General features: G+C 39.7%; 1 protein-coding gene across 4 annotated transcripts in view; it reads left to right on the top strand.

Moving 5' to 3' along the window:
* Window positions 1-516: 516 nt before the first annotated feature.
* Window positions 517-22,918, top strand: part of LOC131221735 (structural maintenance of chromosomes protein 2-1-like) — a 47,019-nt gene continuing 24,617 nt past the window's right edge. Inside the window, exons 1-2 of one of the 4 annotated variants that reach the window (XR_009159552.1) lie at window positions 13,694-13,725; window positions 15,073-15,150. Coding sequence is in view for 2 of the 4 variants with exons in the window: in XM_058217051.1 (XP_058073034.1) it covers window positions 604-635 (32 nt within the window). In the remaining 2 variants the exon portion in view is untranslated. Of the gene's footprint in view, window positions 636-13,693; window positions 13,726-15,072; window positions 15,151-19,595; window positions 19,656-22,918 lie in introns of those variants that run through there. The other 3 variants (XM_058217051.1, XM_058217050.1, XR_009159553.1) reach the window with 3 other exon arrangements.

Here is a 22,918-nt window from a genome sequence, read left to right as displayed (position 1 = left end):
GAAAAGAAAGCGATCAAGGAGAATCTCTTGAATTGTTTATATTTTCTAAGCATGTAGCAAAATGATATTTAGAGGAAATCCAATCAAGGTATGAATAATGTAGTGAATTGTTTGTACTTTATCTGTTATCCAAATTATTGTATTAATCATTAGTGTTTTTATTTCATTTTATTTTAATTTAATTTAAACAGGCACATGGATTCACAACTAGAGGCATTGGGTGTACACTTGACCGAGACTATAGATGCGAGCAAGACCAAAGGTAATATGATAGTTCTCCTTAATTAGATATGTAAATTTTAATTTTCTTATATATTGGCGGTAATCAAGGTTGTATATATATAACTATTGTTCTTTTTATGTTGTTGTGCCAGCTTCTTCTTCTTCGTCTAGAAAGAGAGGTCCTACTAGGGGTGCTTTTTTTACATAAGCAACCTGATAGGAAAAAAGTCCTAAAGACGAATGAATTCGGGCAACCGAATGAGGGTTGTCCTGAACAAAAGCAATTTTCTGGCTTCTTCTACTATCATTTGAGGACCTCAAAGGCCCAACTAACTTGAGATTTTTATATGCAGGCTAATGTATTTTTAGCCCCACAGATCAATGTTGCCACTACAAGGTTCAATATTGAAATGGTAAAGTTTTTAACTATTTATTTTATCTTTACTTTTTCCTGTTCTTTATAAATAATATGATGTCTTAGCCTCCTATCATTACCAACTAGTCTTGTCACTATTTGTACATATGTCATCTCATGAGTCTTACTATTTATAATTTTCTTACCCCTGTAGTGATTATCAGAAGCAGTGGGCCATCATTGAAAGATTACCCTTGTAGTGAGTCCAATCAAGGTATGGATAATATATGGTTTTAGTTCATGGTAAATGGTACCTTTTATTGTGAATCACCCCTAGATCAAAGACCTGGTACCTATTGTTATAAGTTCGTATTGATTTTGCTAATTGTAATAGAAAACAGACTCAAGCTCAAGTGGGGGGAGATTATTACCACAATTCCAACTATCGGTAAGTACAATTTAGAAGGTAGATTTAAATTTTATTTATTTATTTATTTTTGCATTTCCTTTAGAAATGCTAATTGCATTAATAGAGGATTGACTTATCCAAGGGGTATTGACTTTCTACGGGTAGTGTCATCAGTAGATCTTGGTTATTTTTTCACTCAAATGTACTCAAATTTTAGCTCTTTATTTATATTTTTAGATACACAATTTTCTGGTTGTTGCTTCTGTGTTGTAAATTGGCATTCAGCTTTTTCATCCAAGTAAATTTCTGTTTTATTGGTGTTGTTTATTTATCTATCCTGTTAGTGCAGATAAAACCTTTAGTGAAGCCAACCAAAGACATAATGAAAGTTCGTCGCATTAAATATGCTTGGCATGAGTTTTTCTTGAGGGTACTCATCTTCCTCTTGGTCCATGATATCCTTGCTTTTTGTCATTTCATTCGTATAATTTTTTTATTCTGTCAATGCAGCTAAGTACAACATTGGTGCAGTTATCTCGCTCTGGGCACCTGTCATGCCCCAAACTCAGAAACTGGGCTCACAAAATTCCCGATCGCCGAATCCAGCACCGACAGCCTCCGTAGTACCCCATTCTCGGCTCCCAGTGCCCATTTGCTAGGTTCCGATCCTGGGATGCTACGAGGAGAATTTTCAATATCAGTTTGATTCGTAATAAGCATAACCAAAGGCATAACCCACAAACAACAACTAAAAGCTCCATCACATTTTCACTATGATCAGAAACATTACAAATACAATGAGCATAAAGGGAAATACAATAATAATGGACAAAAAACTCCAAGATGATCTGCCATGCGCTCCTGCTTCAGCGCTGCTACGGTCCAACATCACCTGCACGCAACGGTCGTGCATAAGCTTATGGAAAGCTTAGAGGGTGGTGTAAGTATGTGCTTAAGGTAGTAATATAATTATACAGTATCAGAGTAATGTAGAACATGCTGATGAATCCATGAATGCTATTAGCCGTACTAAGGTCATGCAGTGCAAGATATGAATTATGTCAGCCATACCAAGGCCATGCGGTGTTAAATGTAACTCAAGTATGCAAATCCTCATCTAAGTCCACATATCATTATAACTCAACTTTGGAATATCACCGGGGTCTAGTACACTCCAAGCCAGAATGTCGCCCCATCACGCACAATAAGGTGAGTGGAAAAGACATCACTATCCACCTGCCAATATTAGGCTCGGCTTGTCGATAGTGGACCCATTCCTCGTGCTAGTCAAACTCAGCCTAGCTTTGCACCCTCCTCTCGGGCTGGTAAGGCTGCAACCCCTTCCAACTGACCACGATATAGTGGAAAGCGCGACCTTCTAGTAATCGGCACTCAGCGCTCATGTACCCACTCGATCTAAACGTTAGAGCAACCTCTTGGTACCATAAGGGTTTAGGGACTTTCACCCAGGGATATCTATAGCACTCCATGTGGAATAAGATTTCCGGTATCCAATCCTTCCAACCATGATATTCCTGTGGTGGCTATGGCTCTGATGTTGCTAGGGCGTACGGTATACATGTCACCCAATGCGAGATGCATGAATCACGCAATCCAATCATACAGCAATCATGCGCGTACCACGCGCTCATGTGGGCATCTCCCTCCATCAGGGAGTCCCATAACAATCTGCCCAGGGGCATGTGCTATGATCAATCAGTCATCTCATCACAAGCATGCAGATGATGCGTATGGGCATATATCATGATGTTATGTTGTCATATACACATAATCGGTATCGATAACCGGCGTCGGCCTCGATAATCGGCACCGATAATCAGAATCGGCCTACACAATCGGCCTCGACAAATCGAAAGGGGCCTATTAAGGCCTAAGGGAAGGTCATAATGAGGACATCTAACCATCATTGCCCATCAATGTTGACGTCCAACCATCATTGCTCATAGGGGGTGACCCTTATGAAGAACTCATAAATAATGCAACGGCCCGCTCATACATTACATTGGGCTTTGTTCATGGGCCTCACATACATCGCATTGGGTCTCGAATACACATCAGGTGGGCCTCGCACTAGGACCTCAAATATATCTCAATGGGCCTCCTATGTCGAGCGGACCACATCACATATGCCGCATTACGTGGGCCGCACGAACGGGCTTCATGTATATCAAATGGGCCACACTGATGGGCTTCATTTGGGCCTAACCTTATGTATATTTGAGATCCGACCGATTCATAAGTTAACGTAGAGATAAATGAAGTAAAAAGAATATCAACTTATTTAGAAACCACCACAGCCCTAGAAGTTTGAACGGTGGATGTCATTGTCTACTATTTAAATGGCGGGGTCCACTTGAACTTTAGATATGATTCACACTATCTTCCCATGCTATAAAATGATCTCATAAACGGTTGGATGACATGGATACAACACTTGCATCATGGTGGGCCCCACTGTTCAAATAGGGGACGATGTAGATAAAGCCTATACATAGGGAGTAGGCCCCACCGTCGGACGGACGGCATGTACAAAACACATACACCATGCGAGCCTCCACGTGTAGCCCACAGCCCATTGTAAGGCAGAGGTGGGTCCCACCTAGGGCCCACCCTCATGCATTATACAAAGAATATAATATATATATATATATATAATGTATAGCTGTAACTGTACAGCTTGGCTGCATTAAAATAAAGGGAGCAGGGGTGGGTCCCACGCAGGGCCCACCTTTCTCAGATAATATAATATTATAATATAATATATAATATATATAATATAATAAAATATATATTATATATCAAACGTCCAGGCCGTCCAAGGCCTGGACAATACATACATCACGATGCTGCCTCATACGTGGGGTGGGTCCCACCGTCCAAGAACGATGGATGGTCCAGATTAAACACATGCAACATGGTGCGGCCTAACAGAGTGGATGGACGGTGTAGGTGGGTCCTATGGACCCCACCGTCAATCACACTACATCGTTAGCCACTCCCTACAAGGGAATCCAAGACCTCAATGTTGCAACGAGGTACCTCCATTCAGTCTACCAGTTGAGTTATGGGCTGGGTGTGTCAGGGAGGGCCCCACACGAACGTGGGCCCCACCATTCAGAAATAGTGGGTGGTTTAGATTAAACACATATAGTATGGTGTGGCCCTCCAAAATGGATGGATGACGTGGGTGGGCCCATGGACCCCACCGTCACTCCACATGTCACGTCCCAAACTCAAAAACCGGGCTCACAAAATTCTCGATCGCCGAATTTGGCGCCGACAGCCTCCGCAGTACCCCATTCTCGGCTCCCGGCACTTATACACCAGGTTCCGATCCTAGGATGTTATAAGGAAGATTACAAATCATCAGTTCAATTATAATGAGCATAACCAAAAGCATAATCCATGAACAATAATCACAAGAACACCATCACAAAATTCACTATGATAAAAAACTTTAAGTACAATGCATATGAAGGGAAATACAAGATAATGCGAGTAACAAAACTCCAAAGGCTCGACCGCACACTCCTGCTGCTGCTATGCTACAGCTACGACCTAGCGTCACCTGCACGCATCAATCGTGTATAAGCTTATAGAAAGCTTAGAGGGTGGTGTAAGTGTGTGCGCAATGTGATCGTGCTCAGGGTGCAAGGTCGGAGAAATGAGGGATCATGCTGATGAACACATGTATGCAATCAGCCATACCAAGGCCATGTGGTGTAAAACATGAATGCGATTGGCCACATCAAGGCCATGCGATGCAGAATGCAAGTCAAGCATGTCAATTCTCATCCACATATCAATGCAGCTCCTCACTAGATCATCAAATCAGTGCGGTTCTCAGTATGGATAATCACCGGGGTCAAGTACACTTTACGCCAGCTTGCCGCCCCTATCCGGACGCACAACTGGGAGGGTGAAAGAGACCTCACTATCCGCCTACCAATATCGGGCCCGGCTCATCGATAGCGGACCGATTCCTCAAGCTGGTCAAACTCAACCTAGAAATTATCCCCTCACTCAGGCGGGTAAGGTCACACCCCTTTCCAACCGACCACGATACAGTGGGAGACGCGGCCTACTGGTATACGGCCCTCGCATGCTCGTGTATCTACTTGGTTTCGACGTTGGAGTCATCCTCTGGTACCATTGGGTTTAGAGATTTTCACCCAGGGACATTTATGGCGCCCGTATGCTAGAACCAAATATTTTTGGTATCCAATCCTGCCATCCACGATGTGTTTGTGGAGGTTATGGCCCTGATGTCGCTAGGGCATACAGTAACTACAATCACACAAATACAAGTGCATGAGTCACACTATCAGTCATGCAACAGTCCTGCGTGTACCATGCACTTATATTGTGCAACTCCGCCTATCAGGGAGCCAATAAACAGTCCGCCCGAAGGCATATGCTATGATCGGTCACTCCTCATATCAGGCATACATATGATGCGAATGATCATGAATCATGGATCTATACTAAACATGTATAAAGAGATGAGCTCTGTGTATAACGGAGATGGGCCTAGACGGCCTACTTACCACAAGTATGGGCCTATCAGTGGGCCTTAGGGAGAGTTATAATGCGGACATTCAACTAACATTATCTATTCAATGTGGACGTCAAACCATCATTGCTCCCAAGGTATAACCCACTATAAAATCAATACATATACCATGGTGGAATCACACTACAATGGGCCTTATGTACATCCTATTGGGCCTTGACCCATGGGCCTCCAGTACATCAAATGGGCCTCATACATGGGTCTCATATGTACATATCAAGGTGGGCCTCAACTAGGACCACCAATACATCAAGATGGACCTCAATAATGGGCCTTAAATTATCTCCAAAATGGTTAGACAGTTGGATGAAATACATGCATCATGATGAGCCCACTCTAATGGAGGGTATGGTTTACAATACATACATAAGTGGGTCCCATGTGGGGCCTACCATAATGTTTATTTTCCATCCAATCCATTGATAAAGTCACTCAATCCTGGGGCCCACAGTAATGTTTATTTTCCACCCACTTGGGCCCATTGCAATGTTTATTTACATCCAAGCTGTACATAAAGTCACGTGGACCAGGGCCTACCATAACGTTTATTTACATCCAGCCTATTCACAAGGCCACGTGGACCTGGGTGGAACTGAGGCCCAACGTGATGTTTGTTTGCCATCCAAAAGTTCACGGGTCACGTGGACCATGGGCCCACCATGATATTTATTTACATCCAATCTGTTGAGGGTCACGTGGACCTATGGCCCACTGTAATATTTGTTTGCCATCTAAACTGACCATAAGGTCACCGTCGGGGGGGCCCACCGTGATGTGGTCCATAGATCCAGCCCACCCATTATGTGAGTCCCACTTGGCTGACCATTCAGACCAAGTTTCAGCTACATCCAAATTTCAGGAAGGCCCCACCAACTGATTTTATATGTTTAAGCATGTCTTCACATGATTTTAAATGGTGTGGCCCACCGGAGTTCCGTATACAGCCGATCTTTAGGGTGGTCACCTGGTCCGAGGGGACCCATCAGATGCATGGTGTTGATGTTCGAAACGCATCACGATGGGGGCCCACAGCTGGAGCCGTGAGGCCCAGCCGATATATATATATATATATATATATATATATATATATATATATATATATATATATATATATATATATATATATATATATATATATATAAAATCAATTTTTCCACAGATTTTCTTAGGTGGACCCATATCAACAAAATCCACTCTGTCCACTTGCTCCTACAACTCAAGACAAGCCCAACGGGTCTAATATCCGAGGTATTTTCATGTATAGGGTCATCAAGTGAATTTTTAACAGTAAGGATCCCCATTTTCCATGCTACGGCCCACCAGATGCTCGGATTAATTTCATACCTCGGCTCAACGCCTAAAATAATTCCGAGAATGGAATGGATGGCTTGGATTAAATATATACATCAAGGTGGGGCCTGCATGAGTGGCCCAGCACTTCTTTCTCTCTTCTTCTTTTTCTTTTACAAGTACACACCCATGTCAATATACACACTCCATGTTAGCATCGCCCGTCCAGTGTCCAGTGACGCTGGATGGTATGGATAGACACATGCATTATGGTGGGTCCCACATGGACGTGGCCCACCAACTATATATATATACATATATATTTATATATTAGTATAATATAAGTATAATATATATATATATATATATATTCCCACCGGATGGTGGATTTTTGCCTAAAATGTGGTGGGCCTCACCATTGATGAATGGAGTGGATTTAACATGATTTGGTAGGGCCCACTTCATTCTAGGGAGGGGAAAGAAAGAGAGGGAGAGAGAGAGAGGGAGAGAGAGACATACGGTGATAGAGAGGAGGGACCCCGCCACTATGGGCCCTCCATTAATACAACACATACATCATGCGGGTCCACAACAAGTGGCCCTTAAAATTGAAAGCAATGGTAGATCACCCACCTTATCTTCCTTCTTCTTGGTCCCTTAGACTTCAATGCTCCTTAGCTTGCCTTTTGATAGAGGTTGATGAACTTTTGATGGTGTGGATGAAAGATGAGAGGGTGTAGATGGAAGATGAAAAGGTGGACCACACTTGTGGTTTGGGAGAGAGGGGTTGGACGTGTGAAATTTTTGTTGCTTGGGAGATTTGAGAAATGAGAGAGAGGGTGGGATGATGAGAGTGATATGGATGGGTGAGGTGGTGGTTGTAATTAATGAGGTATGGGTTGGTTTGAAAAATGGGTAAAAGAGGGATGGTGAGGGAGAGAGAGGTTTGACTTATGGAAAAGGGAGGAGTGGGTGGTTGTACTTGGATAAGGGATGCATTTATGATTGATTGATGGGACTTATTGTAGAGATTCCCTCAAGATTCGCAATGCGTGACAGTTCTTCGGAATAAACGCAGATCGACATCTTCTAGCCTGGGTATCAAGTCGATGCGCGAGTCGCGGCGTTGGAATCGCAGCGACAGCATGGTTACTAAGATATAAGTTTCGGTTCAAGCCGACTTTGGCAAGCGGGACTCGGCTTAGGATCGCGCACAATCATCGAATACGGTGCGAAGGTTGTCAGAATTTGACCGGTAGGATCGCGGAAGCATATGGAACGATATGGACTAAGATACGGGTCTCACACCACACCCATGTCAGTACACAGTCAATGTCAGCACAACCCATGTTAGCCACCCACGTCAGTGCACACCCACTGTTAGCACACCTACGTCAGTGCACACTCACTGTTAGTTAACACTTCACTGTTAGCCACCTCCACTAACGGACGGGTGGCATGCCTCATCAAGGTGGGTCCCACATGGCCCACCTATTTATTTGCCCATGGCACGTACCACCCATGAAAACAGTGGGGGTCTACATCAATGGATGGCGTGGATGAGGTCCTGCATCAAGTGGGCCACAAGCCATCATACCCACAAAAAAAGGGAAAACAAAACAATAGAGAGAGAATGGAGAGGATGGAGGGGCCCCGCCACTATAGGCCCCCTTTTGATACAAAGCCTACATCAAGGTGGGTCCCACATATGTGGACCATTAAATAAAAAAAGAAAGATAAAAGACAAACATCCAAGATCACTCACCGGCTTCTTCTTGCACCCTAGGCTTCCTTAGCTCCTTAGCTTTGATTTCAATGGAGGAGATGAGGTTTGGATGGTTGAGATGAGAGATGAAAGGGTAGGAAAGGTGGGCCACACTTGTGGCTCTCTTGGAGTGGAAGAGCTTGGACGTATGGAGGTTTTTGGGTTGCTTGGATTGTGATTTGAAAATGAAGGAGAGAGAGGGTTGTAAAGAGAGATGGGTGATGGAGTGAAGGAGTGATGGATGTGGTGAGTGATGGGTGTAAGAACTTTTTGACTTTTGTGGTTTTTGGTATAAGGAAAGTATGGGCTTGTGTAAGAAACTTTTGACTTGGGGTTGCTTGGGAATGGGTGAAAGGTGATGTGTACTTGACATGTACTTGACATGATGAGATTGATTGATTGATGGATTTATTGATGTGACAAGTCATGGAGATTCTCTCAAAATTTGTACGCGCGACGTTTTCCTCGCACCAAGCGCTCGCCCACATCTCCTAGCCAGAATATCGGATTGGCGCACGAGACGCGGCGACGGTGCGATCGCAAGAGTACAAGTCTCAATTTGAGTCGATTCAGGTTGACGACATGTGACACAGGATCACGCGCAAATATCAGTTAAGGGTCGAAGGCTGTTGAAATTCAACCGGGAAGACCGCGGAAGTCTACGAAACGGTACGGTGTAGGATACGGGGCTTACAGCACCTGTAGTCTCGGTATGTCTCATTGTCCTTCAATAATTTAATATATCGAGATTTCTTTCCCATCATCATTTACATTTTTTTTCCTAATTGATACTTGGAAGTTAATATAATCATTTACTCTGTTTTACAATCTTTGAAATCTTTATATGTAAATCTGTGCCCATATGCATTGTCGGAGAAAATAAAAAACTTTCTCATTCTTAAATTACATTGTGGAATATGCATCCATTATTTAAAGAAAGGGCAACATTCCAAGTACTCACACTTTCTCTCCTTGCTAGCTAAATTGATGAGTCTTCTTTCCTTCATACTATATAATTCATTGATTGGACCGTTCATCACGTGGGGCTTGATTTGTTTTTTTTTAGTTATCTCAAATATTATTTGCATCACATGGTTATAGTAATTGGACTAATAGTTACAAAATGGACCTTTTGTCAAGAATATTATAGCCATTCTACGCAACCTTTTCTTTATAAAACCACATTACAAAATTCTCAAATTCTTTATGAGATGTTTATACTATTCTAAGTGCTTTTACCCTTATTTGCGGGTGTGACTATTTGCTGACGTGCATGGAATACGTCATGTACATGAGATCCACCACTAGGACCTAAAAATTCAGGCTTATTTAAAACGTAGGTTGTCTACAATATGGGGGGATAGTTGAGATGGAAGTCCCGCTATTGCAAGAATGTAAGTTGCATGTGGGGTCCACTGTATTAGTGTTTATATGGTGTCTTATTCAATCACCTAATGCACCAGACCAGGATGAACTGAATTTAGAGTTTTTTAGCACGATTTTACATTGTTTCATATGGTGTGGCCCACCCAAGTCTTAGATTGGACTGATTTTTAAGATTTAGAATTTAGAGTTTTTATGGTGTGGCCCACCCAAGTTTTGGGTTAGATTGATTTTTAAGATCTAGGTGAAAATATGGTGACACATCTAATGGATGAGTGGACTGGATGAAAATTCTCCACCATGTGGTGCACGGTTATTTGCAAACCTGCTTTATTGGTATGACTATGGGCAATTAGAGCAGTTGATTCCTTGTAGTTCTATATTGGCTCTCTTGTTTGTATCTTTTCTATAAAACTTGAGTTTGTATGTTTATATCTTTAATATCAAAGACATTGATATTTGATATTCAATGTGTTTTAGGAACCAGTATCCAAGCAACATCGAGGAATTGGCTTTGTCACATATGAAAACTCAGGTACCATTCTTTTGAATTTGGAAGGGTGTTTTAGGACTTGATTTCTGGGGCTATATGATTCAGAAGGGTGTTACAGGGAGCATAGATCCATTTCCAAAATATTAGCTCTGAGGTAACATGATTGTCTTTTTGAGGATTTTGAAAGTCAGATCGATTAATTCTCACAGCAGAAAACAATCAAGTCAAACCGTTTGATATGGATCACGACCCCACATCATATAAACTTCTCGTATCAATTTCTCTTCCATCCTTTACAGGTGAGAACCGTTGTTATGACCATGATGAAGTTGTCCATCTCCTATGGACAACAATATGGGTGGCCTGGCCATTTGAACAAGCCCATGTTTATATATTATCTCGAAATTGATGAAGCAGATCCGGATGTGTGTCGGAGCTATCCGGATGTTGAGTGGGGTCCTTGAAAGGTGAGAACTGTTGTTATGACCATGATGAAGCTGTCCATTTCTTATGGACAATAATATGGGTAGTCTGGCCATTTGGACAGGTCCATGTTTATGTATTATCTCGAAATTGATGAAGTAGATCCGGATATGCGTCGGAGCTATCCAGATGTTGAGTGGGGTCCTTGAAAGGTGAGAACCACTGTTATGACCATGATGAAGCTGTCCATTTCCTATGGACAGCAATATGGGTGGCCTGGCCATTTGGACAGGCCCGTGTTTATGTATTATCTTGAAATTGATGAAGCAGATCTGGATGTGCATCAGAGCTATTCGGATGTTGAGCGGGGGTCCCTGGAAGATGGGAACCACTGATATTTATTTTTTCCCTTCATCACTGTCTGTGTAATCTTGTGAATAGGTTGAATGATAAATAAACATCACTACAGGCCCGAACCCAAACCCGAACTCGAACCCGAATTACTAAACCTATAACCAATAACCTCAATCTAACCCTATAACCTAAACCTAAACCTATTTTCAAATCCCTAAACCTAAACCTATAGCCTAAACCTATTACCTATAACCTAAACCCAAACCTAAACCTAATCATATAACCTATTCTCAAATCCCTAAACCTAAACCTATAACCTTAACCTTAACCTAAACCTTAAACCTGAACCTGAACCTGAAGCCAAATTCCTAAACCTATAACCTATAACCTCAATCTAAACTTATAACCTAAACCTATAACATATAACCTAAACCTAAAGCTAAACCTAAACCCAAACCTATAACCTATAACCTATAACCCACTTATAACCTACACCTAAACCTAAACCTTTAACCTATAAACTAAACCTAAACCTAAACCTAAACCTAAACCTATAACCTAAAACCTAAACCTATATCCTATAACCAATAACCTATTCTCAAATCTCTAAACCTAAACCTATAACCTTAACCTTAACCTAAACTTGAACCCGAACCTGAACCCAAAGCCGAATTCCTAAACCTATAACCTATAACCTATAAACGAAAACTATAACCTAAAGCTAAACCTATAACCTATAACCTAAACCTAAACCCAAACCTATAACTTATAACCTATAACCTACCTATAATCTACACCTAAACCTATAACCTATAACCTTAACCTAAAGTTAAACCTATAAACTAAACCTATAACCTATAACCTAAACCAAAACCTATTCTCAAATCCCTAAACCGAAACCTATAACCTAAACTTGTAACCTATAACCTAAACCTATAACCTATAACCTCAATCTAAACCTAAACCTAAACCTAAACCCAAACCCAAACCTATAACCTATAACCTATAACCCACCTATAACATACACCTAAACCTAAACCTATAACCTTAACCTAAACCTAAACCTATAACCTATAACCTAAACCTAAACCTAAACCTATTCTCAAATCCCTAAACCTAAACCTATAACCTAAACCTAAACCTAATCCTATAACCTATAACCTATTCTCAAATCCCTAAACCTAAACCTATAACCTTAACCTAAACCTAAACCTAAACCCGAACCCGACCCCGAACCCAAATTCCTAAACCTATAACCTATAACCTCAATCTAAACCTATAACGTATAACTTAAACCTAAACCTAAACCCAAACCGATAACCTATAACCTACCTATAACCTACACCTAAACCTAAACCTATAACCTTAACCTAAACCTAAACCTATAACCTAAACCTATTCTCAGATCCCTAAACTTAAACTTAAACCTAAACCTAAACCTATAACCTATAACCTAAACCTATTCTCAGATCCCTAAACCTAAACTTAAACCTAAACCTAAACCTATAACCTAAACCTATAACCTATAACCTAAACCTAAACCTAAACCTAAACCTATAACCTATACCCTATAACCTATTCTCAAATCCATAAACCTAAACCTATAAGCTTAACCTTAACCTAAACCTAAACCCAAACCCGAATTCCTAAACATATAACCTATAACCTCAATCTAAACTTATAACCTAAACCTATAACCTAAACCTAAATCTAAACCTATAACCTATAACCTATAACCTACACCTAAACCTATAATATAAACCTAAACTTATAACCTATAAACTAAACCTATAGCCTATAACATAAACCTAAACCTAAACCATTCTCAAATCCCTAAACCTAACCCTATAACCTAAACCTATAACCTATAACCGAAACCTAAACTTAAACCTATAACCTATAACTTAAACCTAAACCTAAACCTATCACCTATTCTCAAATCCCTAAACCTAAACCTATAACCTTAACCTTAACCTAAGCCTAAACCCGAACCCGAATTCCTAAACCTATAACCTATAACCTAAACCTAAACCTATAACCTAATCTATGAATGTATGTATGTATGGATGTATGTATGTATGTATGCATGCATGCATGCATGTATGCTTTTTTTTCTTTCCTCGTTTTCTTACTCATGTCTTTCTGTCTTACTATGTAATGTTTCTACAAGTATGTTCCAATTTTGTTAGTTATAGTGTAGCGCTGGCATTCCCTACTCTGTTTTACTGATGGAAACCATATATTAGCGTTAGGAACATATGTGACATCAGCACTGATGTGAAAATAGAAAATTAGAAAACCAGAATGCTCTGTTAGACATTAATTCTCTGTGTAACTGCACAGTTGTCATCCAAACCACTTTACTATGTTGATGGGTTGTTACTACTTTTGGCAGAAAACCATGAAGTCTAGTAGGAATGGATATCGTCTGTAAATAGTAAGTTTACTTTTACAGTAAGTCACATATTTTAGTGTGTTTGAGTTGGAGTTTTAAGTTTAAAAGTCCATCCTAGGTTTGAACACATTTTTTAAAAGGATCGTAATTTCATTTTATTTTTTTACTAATTCTGATTCTGATTTTGATTTTGATTCTGAAATTCTGATTCGAGAAACATAAATACGTGCACACAAAAATAATAACATACATGCATTATTAAAAAAAAAAATCCCTAATTTATCAATATGTCTAATATTTCACAAGTAAATCTCGAGCTTTAATAACAAAAGAAAGAAAGCTTAATATAACCTAATAGTACAAAGTATATACATGAAGACTCAAGAATCAAGACATCAGGGACATCAATAATAGCAACAAAAAATCATGATAGTTCAATAATGCCTACTTAAATTGAAGATTTGGAAACCATCTATGATTGCAGGCCTATTTTTGTAATAATTCTTGTTGACAGCCTTATAATAAAGGAGCTAAAAACCAAGACCACGCTCCTTGAATACCAATCTACTGTAAAGCAAATCACAAAAAGTGCTTTAAGGCATCTATGAAAGATCAAAGTCAAAAAAAAGAGGAATGCATGTTTAATTCACTGTCAGTTAGGAATGCTTTAGTTTTTTTTTAATCATTAACTACTCTTCCATAAGTTACGTAAGTTTAGAGAAGTTGTAGCCCAAATCCCAAATTTCCACCTGAAACGTCCTCTTAGTTCAGTTTGATAATTAGTTACCTAAGAGTATCTACTACCATAATGTACAAGAAAGATGGCAACGGCAAACCCCTCAAAATCATTAAAAAGCGTTTTAGAGACCCATTTATGAGCACAAAGAAAAAAGCATATCCTATAAACTTGCATTCACTTCCTCCACTTCACTCCTAAAGCAAACCTCATTAACATGCTGTTTCGCCATATCAACCTGAGTATCATATACATACACACGCGGGTGATTGTACCGAATGTGTCACATATGTGATATCTGACCTCTCCATATTTTGATATACAATACTCAAGATTTCATATGTAAAACTCAATCCATTTGAATTATCAAGTTGGCAACAATATATATATATATATATATATATTTATCAATGGTCAGCAAAAAAAAAAAAAAAAAACCATCATTTTACCTTGACAGTTGTGGATTAATTGAAAAGTAAAATTATCTGATATTCAAAATCAAATGGAAAGTTCAGATCTGATAAACCTAATGTGTCACATATGTGATATCTTCATGTATAAGTGTTTTTTTTTTTTTTTTTGCCTTTCTTCCTTTTGAGATGTGTACAAAGGCATGCTTGTTTGATTGTGTCTACAAATGCTATTTTATATAGGCTGATAAGCTAAAGAAGTCACTGGAGAATGAAATTCATTTTCTCAAGGGAAGGGTTTCAGAACTTGAAAGTGATCTTGTGTCAAAGTCCACAGAAGTTTTTTTTTTCAAAAAATTCTTGATTCATATAAAACTTCTAAACAAAAACTTACAAAACCGGGCCCTCCCAAGAGAAAAAGGACCTGGCGAGGACCAAACGAAACAACAAAACTGGGCCACACCAATCCCACTATTCACAAAACCTGGAACAAACCAAAACCAAAAAAAGAAGGAAAAACCTCCCTCCAACAGAAAAGAAGGCTGGAAAGTTACTTCCTCTCCCTGATAGAACCAAGCCCTATCCTGTCGAAGACAAGAAGCCCACACACCTCTTGAGGAAGCTCGGCCCAAGAAGTACTACAAATCTGAGATTGAGAGAAGCTCCCCTCGCGGGCAAGTGCATCAGCTGGAGCGTTCCCTTCCCTAAAAATGTGCTCAAAAACTATCTGCCCTTTTTAACGAAGGTGGTTTGTTCTAGCCATCCAGCCTCTCCATTTCCAAGCCAGGCTTAAGTTCTCGTTAAACACCTTGACCACCAACTTTGAATCCGATTCTACCACCACTTTACAAAAACCTTTTTCTATACACATAGCTACCCCGTCGGGGGCTGCTCTGATTTCAGCTTCAATGTTAGACATCACCCCATATCCTATCGAGAAAGCAAAAATGAGATCACCTTTATCATTCCTACAAACTCCGCCACCTCCAGCTAGACCCGGGTTCCCTCTAGATGATCCATCAACATTAACTTTAACCCAGCCCACAGGAGGTCTATGCCATTTAACTATATTCTGGGTTCCATTCCTGACACCGCTTGTACCTACAGGGGGCTGATAAGAAACATTAGAAACTGTACCTGTCCTTCTCCCTTCCACTTTGTGTTCCTGTCTGGATAACCACCTAGCAACGCGAGCGATCATTGATCCTGCCACTGGAGCTATACTTTCGAACACCGCCTTGTTTCTTGCTTTCCACAGTTCCCACCAGATGAAAGCTAGCGCTAGCATTTTGTTGATATGGTGAGAGTTGCTGACCGAGTATGCCATTCTCCATTGCAAAAATCTGGCTTCCGTTGTGGGAGCTTGCATAATTTTGATGTTGAACACTCTGCCAAAAAAATTCCACACCGCTGCTGCTACCTCGCTGTCCAGAAAAAGGTGGGCCAAGGATTCTGTAGCTGGCCCCTGATCTGACTCTTCTTTGCAGCACACGCACTTTGCACTACCAAAAAAAGGGGCAAAGGATACAGACTACGTTAATTTTTTTTTATAGATATACATCGTAGCTAGAGTTACTGCGGTTTTAATCTGTAGCTAAAAGTTGACACACATTAATAATTAACGGTGTTGTAAGGGGCTCTATGGGACCTAAAAAAAATATATTTTTTTTCTATCTAAGTCGTCTATATATTTGGAAATATTATGTTAGAGCATGATATAAAAAATTAGCTAGATTGAAAGCTCAAGTTGACCACACGGTAGGAAACATTAAGATTAAATCACATTTGCTTCCTATGGTGTGGTCCATTTTGGCCTTAAATTTATCTTAAGTTTGGTATCATAAACTAAAATAGTTTAATAAAATTAATGGTTGGAGTGGATAAACCAAATGTATCATAGTGGGCCCCACGAAGCCCCTGTCAGGACTGTCCATGGTCCATCTCACGAAACGACGCCCAAATTTGGGCGCGCGCTCAAAACAGAGCCGCGCCCAAAATAGCCTGATCTCTCTCTCTCTCTCTCTCCGTTCCCTAATCCCCTCTCTCCCCATGTCTCTGTTTCCCAATCCTCTCTCTCCCTCCCGATCTCTGCTCCATCTCTCATTCTGGTCCCTCTCTCTGCCGTATCTTCTATCTCTCTCTATTGCAGCAGCCGTGAAGCTCCTGCCCGAAGAAACACATGCCATGAAACTCCTCTCCATAGGAGTGATATCTTCTTCTCTTTGTGTCTCTTTTTCTGTCTTTCAGATTTGATACATGCTAAATGTTTGATGAAATGGCATGTTATCTGTTTGTTGAAATGGCTGGATGAAATGGCACGCTATTTGTTTGATGAAATGACTAGATTCCATGCATGTTATCTGTTTGATGAAATGGCTAGATTTTGGTAGAGCACATCAGCGCAGTTCTTCTAGGATTAAAAGCCCGCAAACAAATTTTTTCAATAGGCCTTGCTGGTTGGGGTGGTCAGCGAGTTGAGTCAGCGAGTTTTAAAACTATGATCATGGTCAGGTTACCTATACTGAGCACAAATGCACAATCTCATGTTTTTTGCTTCATAGTTGTTTAAGGATAACAGATAGTGAAGATGTCATGGTTCTTTAAATATGCATGTGGATTGAGTTTTCTGTATTACCATTATATTCATGTGTGGGAATGTGAAACTTCTGATTCATATATGTAAATAGGGTTGGGAATGTGAATGAACACATTTCAGAATCACTAAAATGAATGCAAATGTGGTTGTGAAAGTTCTGTAATTCCTATTACAAACTGTAAATGTAAATGGTAAAAACTTATCCATGCGCTAATTCATTGACTGAATTTTCGTGATTGCAGCAGATCCTAGACTTTGAAACTAATGCAGACACTTGTGAAGTGATGCAGATCAGTGGAGATGCATGCTAAGTGGTTCATAGATTAACCTTTTTTTTTTTTTGTGATTGCTGAGTTTGGTTGCAGGTTTTGTGAAGTGGTTTGTATCAATGGTTTTTTTTTTCTTTCAAATCAATGGTTACTTTCCTTTTGTGCACTCATTTCTAAACTGATAGCCATCAATGCAGACCTGTCACCACATGTAGGAGTAGTACTTGGGCTTCATGCACTCATTTGTAGCCTGATTCATCAACTCATTTTTGTAACTAATTGACTTTTCCTTATTGCAACAGGTCCTAGACTTTTGTAACTAATGCACATGCTTGTGAAGTGATGCAGGTCGATGGATGGTTGTGAAGTGATTCATTGACTTATTCTGTGATTGCAGTGATGGGTTGCACGTTTTTGTGAAGTGATGCACATTAATGGTTATTTTTCCAAATCAACGGTTACTTTTCTTTCTTGCACTCATTTGTAAACTGATTCATGCACTCATGTGAACTGGATTGTATCATGTGATTGCATCAGATCATAATCTAATTTTTCAACTGATTCATAGATTAAACTCCAGACAAATCTGTCAACTGGAACTCATTTGTGAACTGAACTTGAACTGGAATGCGGACTGTAGCTTTTAGTTTAGAAACAATTAATTGTCCATATACCATGGATTAAAGCTCACCTAGGACTCGGTTCACCCTTGTTCCAAGTGCATAGTGAACATGGACTTCATAAAAAGTCATCTGTGTCAAAGGTGGGGCATGGCCATTTTTGTAGGATAGGCAACTCTTTCACCAACTGACCTGTTTGAATTTGGAAATTGAAAGACTTAATTTCCAGAATGAACCCTGAGTTTTGAAGTTTGAACTTGCATCTATTTCTAGAAAAAAGCCAATTGTGTTTTGAAGTACCAATATGCAGTTCATTTTTGTCTCTGCTATAGTTCCGTCACTATGCTATTTGTTGCTCTTTGATGCCATTGAATTTTATGATTCATTTAGCTCTGGCAATTTGCAAAATGAGAAGATGACTGATTACGTTTTGCAATCAATCCATCTCATGACATGTTGCAGTTCATGGTGACTCATGATGCATCATTCACTGGAACTGTCCTATGTGGTGGCTGAAAAAAATGTTGATTGGCAAAGCCCAAGTCAATTATTCTTCTATTGCAAGTTTTATTTTGACACAGCCAAGCCAAATGTTGAAACTAAAAGAACAGTCTCCTAGTCCAGCCTGTACTCTGCACATCATTGGTCCTGTCAAAACAACCTTTATCAATTGTTTACTAGAACTTTTTCTCAGGCAATTTTGTTTAATTGATGATAGAGAAATGGAAAATCGACATTCGGTGGACCATGATGATTGTGAAATCAGTGTTCAAGTTTGCAGTTTCTTTGTTTCATGGCAGTTCTCTCTCCCTCCCCCACGCGCGCCCCACCTCTCTTTTCTAATGCTGCTTAGTTTGTGATTTTGATCATAGTCCCTGGTAGAGATGCTTGCAAGATTGCAATGGTGCACCAAGAAGATGCTGGCCTGAACGTCGAGATGGCAAAACTGGCTTTTGCAAAGGGTATATGGAGTTATGTATGTAAGATGGACAATGCATTGTGTAAATACCCTCCTGCCCACCGTATAGGCACAAACTTGGCTGTGACTGCTCTCCAGCTAATTCAAAAGGTGACTACTTCATCCTCACTTCCGGCAGCGCAGCCCTTTTTAGCAATGCTCAACAGCAGCTGGTCCACTGGGAACTTGGCTGGGTTGACTCAGTTTGGTTGGTCTATGACCATTGCCTCTGCCAAATCCTATTCCACAAGAATAACTGATGTGCTTTTCATTCACTTGGTTGGGTCGAACACAGACATCTAAAGACTGATTACCGGGTTGAATAAAATCTCAACTAAAATGAGATGAGCTCATTTTTAAGTGGTAACCAAACAGGGCCTTAGGTTTGTTTTAAGCTGCAGATTCCACTCTTTTATTTTATAAAAAGGATTTTTAAGATGTATCTTTCGAATTTGATACATTTTGTTTTGTTGAAAGGTGGTAGGTGGTTTTTTCCTTTTTGGGCACAAGTAAGGCTGTTAGGGGCTAGCTTGGGGTTAGCTTTGCCCTAGATTCTGAACTTTCTGAGTCGGGCATATTAAAATTTTTTATTTTTCCTAGCCTATTGGCAAGCCTACAAGTAAGGTATTATAAGGTAAGATAAACAGGGATCCAACCTGGATCACTCACACTTGCAGTGGTCTTACTTTTGTTTACTTGGACAGCTTAATAGATTGATGAGGATTGTCATTTATTTTTTTCTAAGAAAAAGTTACTCTCTTGTTATTTATCCAGGACTAATCAACATGCATTTGGACGAAAAAAATTGGCAATCTGATTACAATTTGGTACAGGTTCATTATCCAATGGAAGCCTTTCAGAGTGTTCCAATAGCTGATTCCAAAGTGCAGCTTCTAGAGATACATGCAGGTTAGCTTTTTCTCCAAAATGTTTCCTGGTTTTAGTATTTCAATTTTCAGGGAATATTATGTGTATAGCCTAATACTTGGTTTTTATGATTCTGATGAGTGAGAAATGGTTGGAATTAGCTCTCTCCTCAGAAGTAATTTGTTTTTTGTAATATTAATGGATCTGAATCAATCTTACAGAAGGCTGAAATGAGGTGTCTCTTACCAAGAAGTCTGTTGGATCATGGATTTCTTTCTGGATCCCCCCTGCATGAAGAAGACAGGAATAAGAAATCAATGGCCTATTTTGCAATGTCTTTTTTGTGCTACGGGCTCGTGAGAAGTTTCTATCATTGAGGAAAGGTACAAAGTCGAATGTTGTTGCTGTCTTAGAAGAGGCATTGTCCTATTTTCAACTGAGATGCCTTTTTCTAATCCTGACTCATAGAAAATCTGACAATTTGTTTTTGGTATTTCATTTGTCAGCTTAATTCCTTAAGATAGAAATATTGATTTAGTTATAGGCATATTTCAGGACCTCCACATTGCATGGTCTTCATTCGAGCAGGCTCGCTTCAATCTGTTATTTACAGCCCTACAATGTCTGAACTGTAAACTACTGGTGGTTCACACTGTTCCACAAAGATTAACAATGTGGGTCCCAGAAAGGTGGGCCCGCCTGTATGGTTGTTGGATGCTTTGTTGGACACTTTTGATACTTGTTCATCAAGAAAACCAACTATTTTCTGTTGAGAAATAAAAAGCACTTTAATTTTATACATAACTGCATATTGAAACATTGTTGGAAGTAGCTTCATGCAAATTAGTTGGCTGTTTTGTTTCTCATAGTCTTGGATTCACAAGTCAAAATGATATCAGGATTTTGCTGATGCTATGTTTTCTTTTATTTGCTGTAAGTTGCAATAACAGCTTCCTTCTTTTTTGTTGATTTGAAAAGTTCATAGATCCAAAGTTGGGGTTATAATGGAAAATTTGTCAAGAAGACAATTCTGTTTTAATCTAACAATGTCTGAAGGAGATGTATGTTTCATAAATATTTATTCTTTGAGAGGTTTTTGTATCTTATTCAGATGTTTGCTAGCCACACATACACTTCCACAGGTGGCTTATATGTCAAATGGTGATGTGTGTGGCACATCTGATCTATGCATGTCTTGGGACACACACTGCAGATGACCTGGCACAAAAATCAAGGTATTCACCTATCAGATTGGCCACCCTTTTCAACAAATGGACGGTCAAAAATTTGCCTACAGTCCACATTTGACATCCACATGAAGCCACTTGATTAATCGAGTGGCATATTCTTGAACCATGTGACCTGCATGGTTGGTCTCTCTCTTCTTATATTCCATCATATGTCCATCCACGTGGTTGGCTGGCAACATGTGACATGTGTAAAGTTGCTTCTGGGGCTCAAAAGCCACCATCTTAGTTATAAACTTATAGTTATTGAATGTAAGCCTCAGTTTGGTGTAGGTTTTATGCTACCCTGTTTTCAGATATTGAGTCATCAGATTATTTTTTTCTTGTAGTGAGTGTATTTCATTTCACGTTGGTTAATTGTCATTTAGACCATACATTTTCTATTAAATAAAATGAAATTGCTGCTGAGCCTGAGGATGCGGATGGGGCTGGGGCTTGCAGCCTGGCTACACGTGATTCAGATATGCTTTCTTTCCTTTATATTATGATTTAGATGTGTATTGATATTCTATGAGTTTTTGCAATCCATGCATTTGAATCATCACATATGCTTATGATTCTAATGCACCAAAAACCATCCCATGCAATCTTGTTCACTCTCCAAGTATAGGGTTGTGATATAGTAATAAACTTGGTGAGACCGAGGTCGAATCCCAAAGGACTGAAACCTATACGTAATCTGAAATTAAGTAGAACTAGAACTAAGATAAGATGAAATCTAAATCAGGTAAAATGAAGGGAATAATTGTGAATAAATTAATTAAAAATTAATAAAAATAAAGGTGGGAACTAGGGTGCCAAGGATCCACTTGTAGCAATTGGGAAGCTGCCTTGCAATGATTTAAGAACACAACTGGAATTAGAGTCCTATCCTATCCAATTGGTAAGAAGAGATTTGTCAGATCTCTATACTTCTCATGGATCCAATCATCAATAGATAAGAGTGGTGAAGATTTGGAAGTGATCCCATTACCTAACCATGCCCAGGAGACGATGGCAAACAACAGCAATTTACCAATCTCACAGCCAACCCTAAGAGAATTGTGAAGGTTAGAAAGGATTTCGTCACCCTACCATGCCCATGAGACGATGGTGAACAACAGATCTTACTAATTTCACAATCTCAATTCAGAAAAAAAGACATATCAAGCTATCGCAGATCTATTGTAATTTGAGTCACAACAAACCATTAAAAACTAAGAATATATCTTCATAAATAACTAGAATCTATAAGAGTTGAACAAAACATGAATTAAAACAAAGCAACTATCTTAATCACGCTACAAGCTTCACCTCTTAGCCCTAGCTAAGAGGTTTAGCCTGGCAACATGATTAGGCTAAATCCAAAATAAACAAAAAGAAAAAGAAAAACAAACAACTCTACTCTCTCTCTATCTCTCTGCTCCACGTCCAACCCAAGCCAAGATAGGATCCTCCACACGTCATCTCTCCTTCTCCTTTTATAGCAGATATGGTCAATGGAGTGCTGGAGTCGGCGTGCGTGGAGAGATTTCGCAGCAACAACCGGTTTA

Source organism: Magnolia sinica, chromosome 12 (genome assembly GCF_029962835.1).
Source record: "Magnolia sinica isolate HGM2019 chromosome 12, MsV1, whole genome shotgun sequence".
Lineage (NCBI taxonomy): Eukaryota > Viridiplantae > Streptophyta > Magnoliopsida > Magnoliales > Magnoliaceae > Magnolia > Magnolia sinica.
The sequence above is the reverse complement of the archived record's forward strand: the minus strand, read 5'-3'. Positions and strand labels throughout refer to the sequence as shown.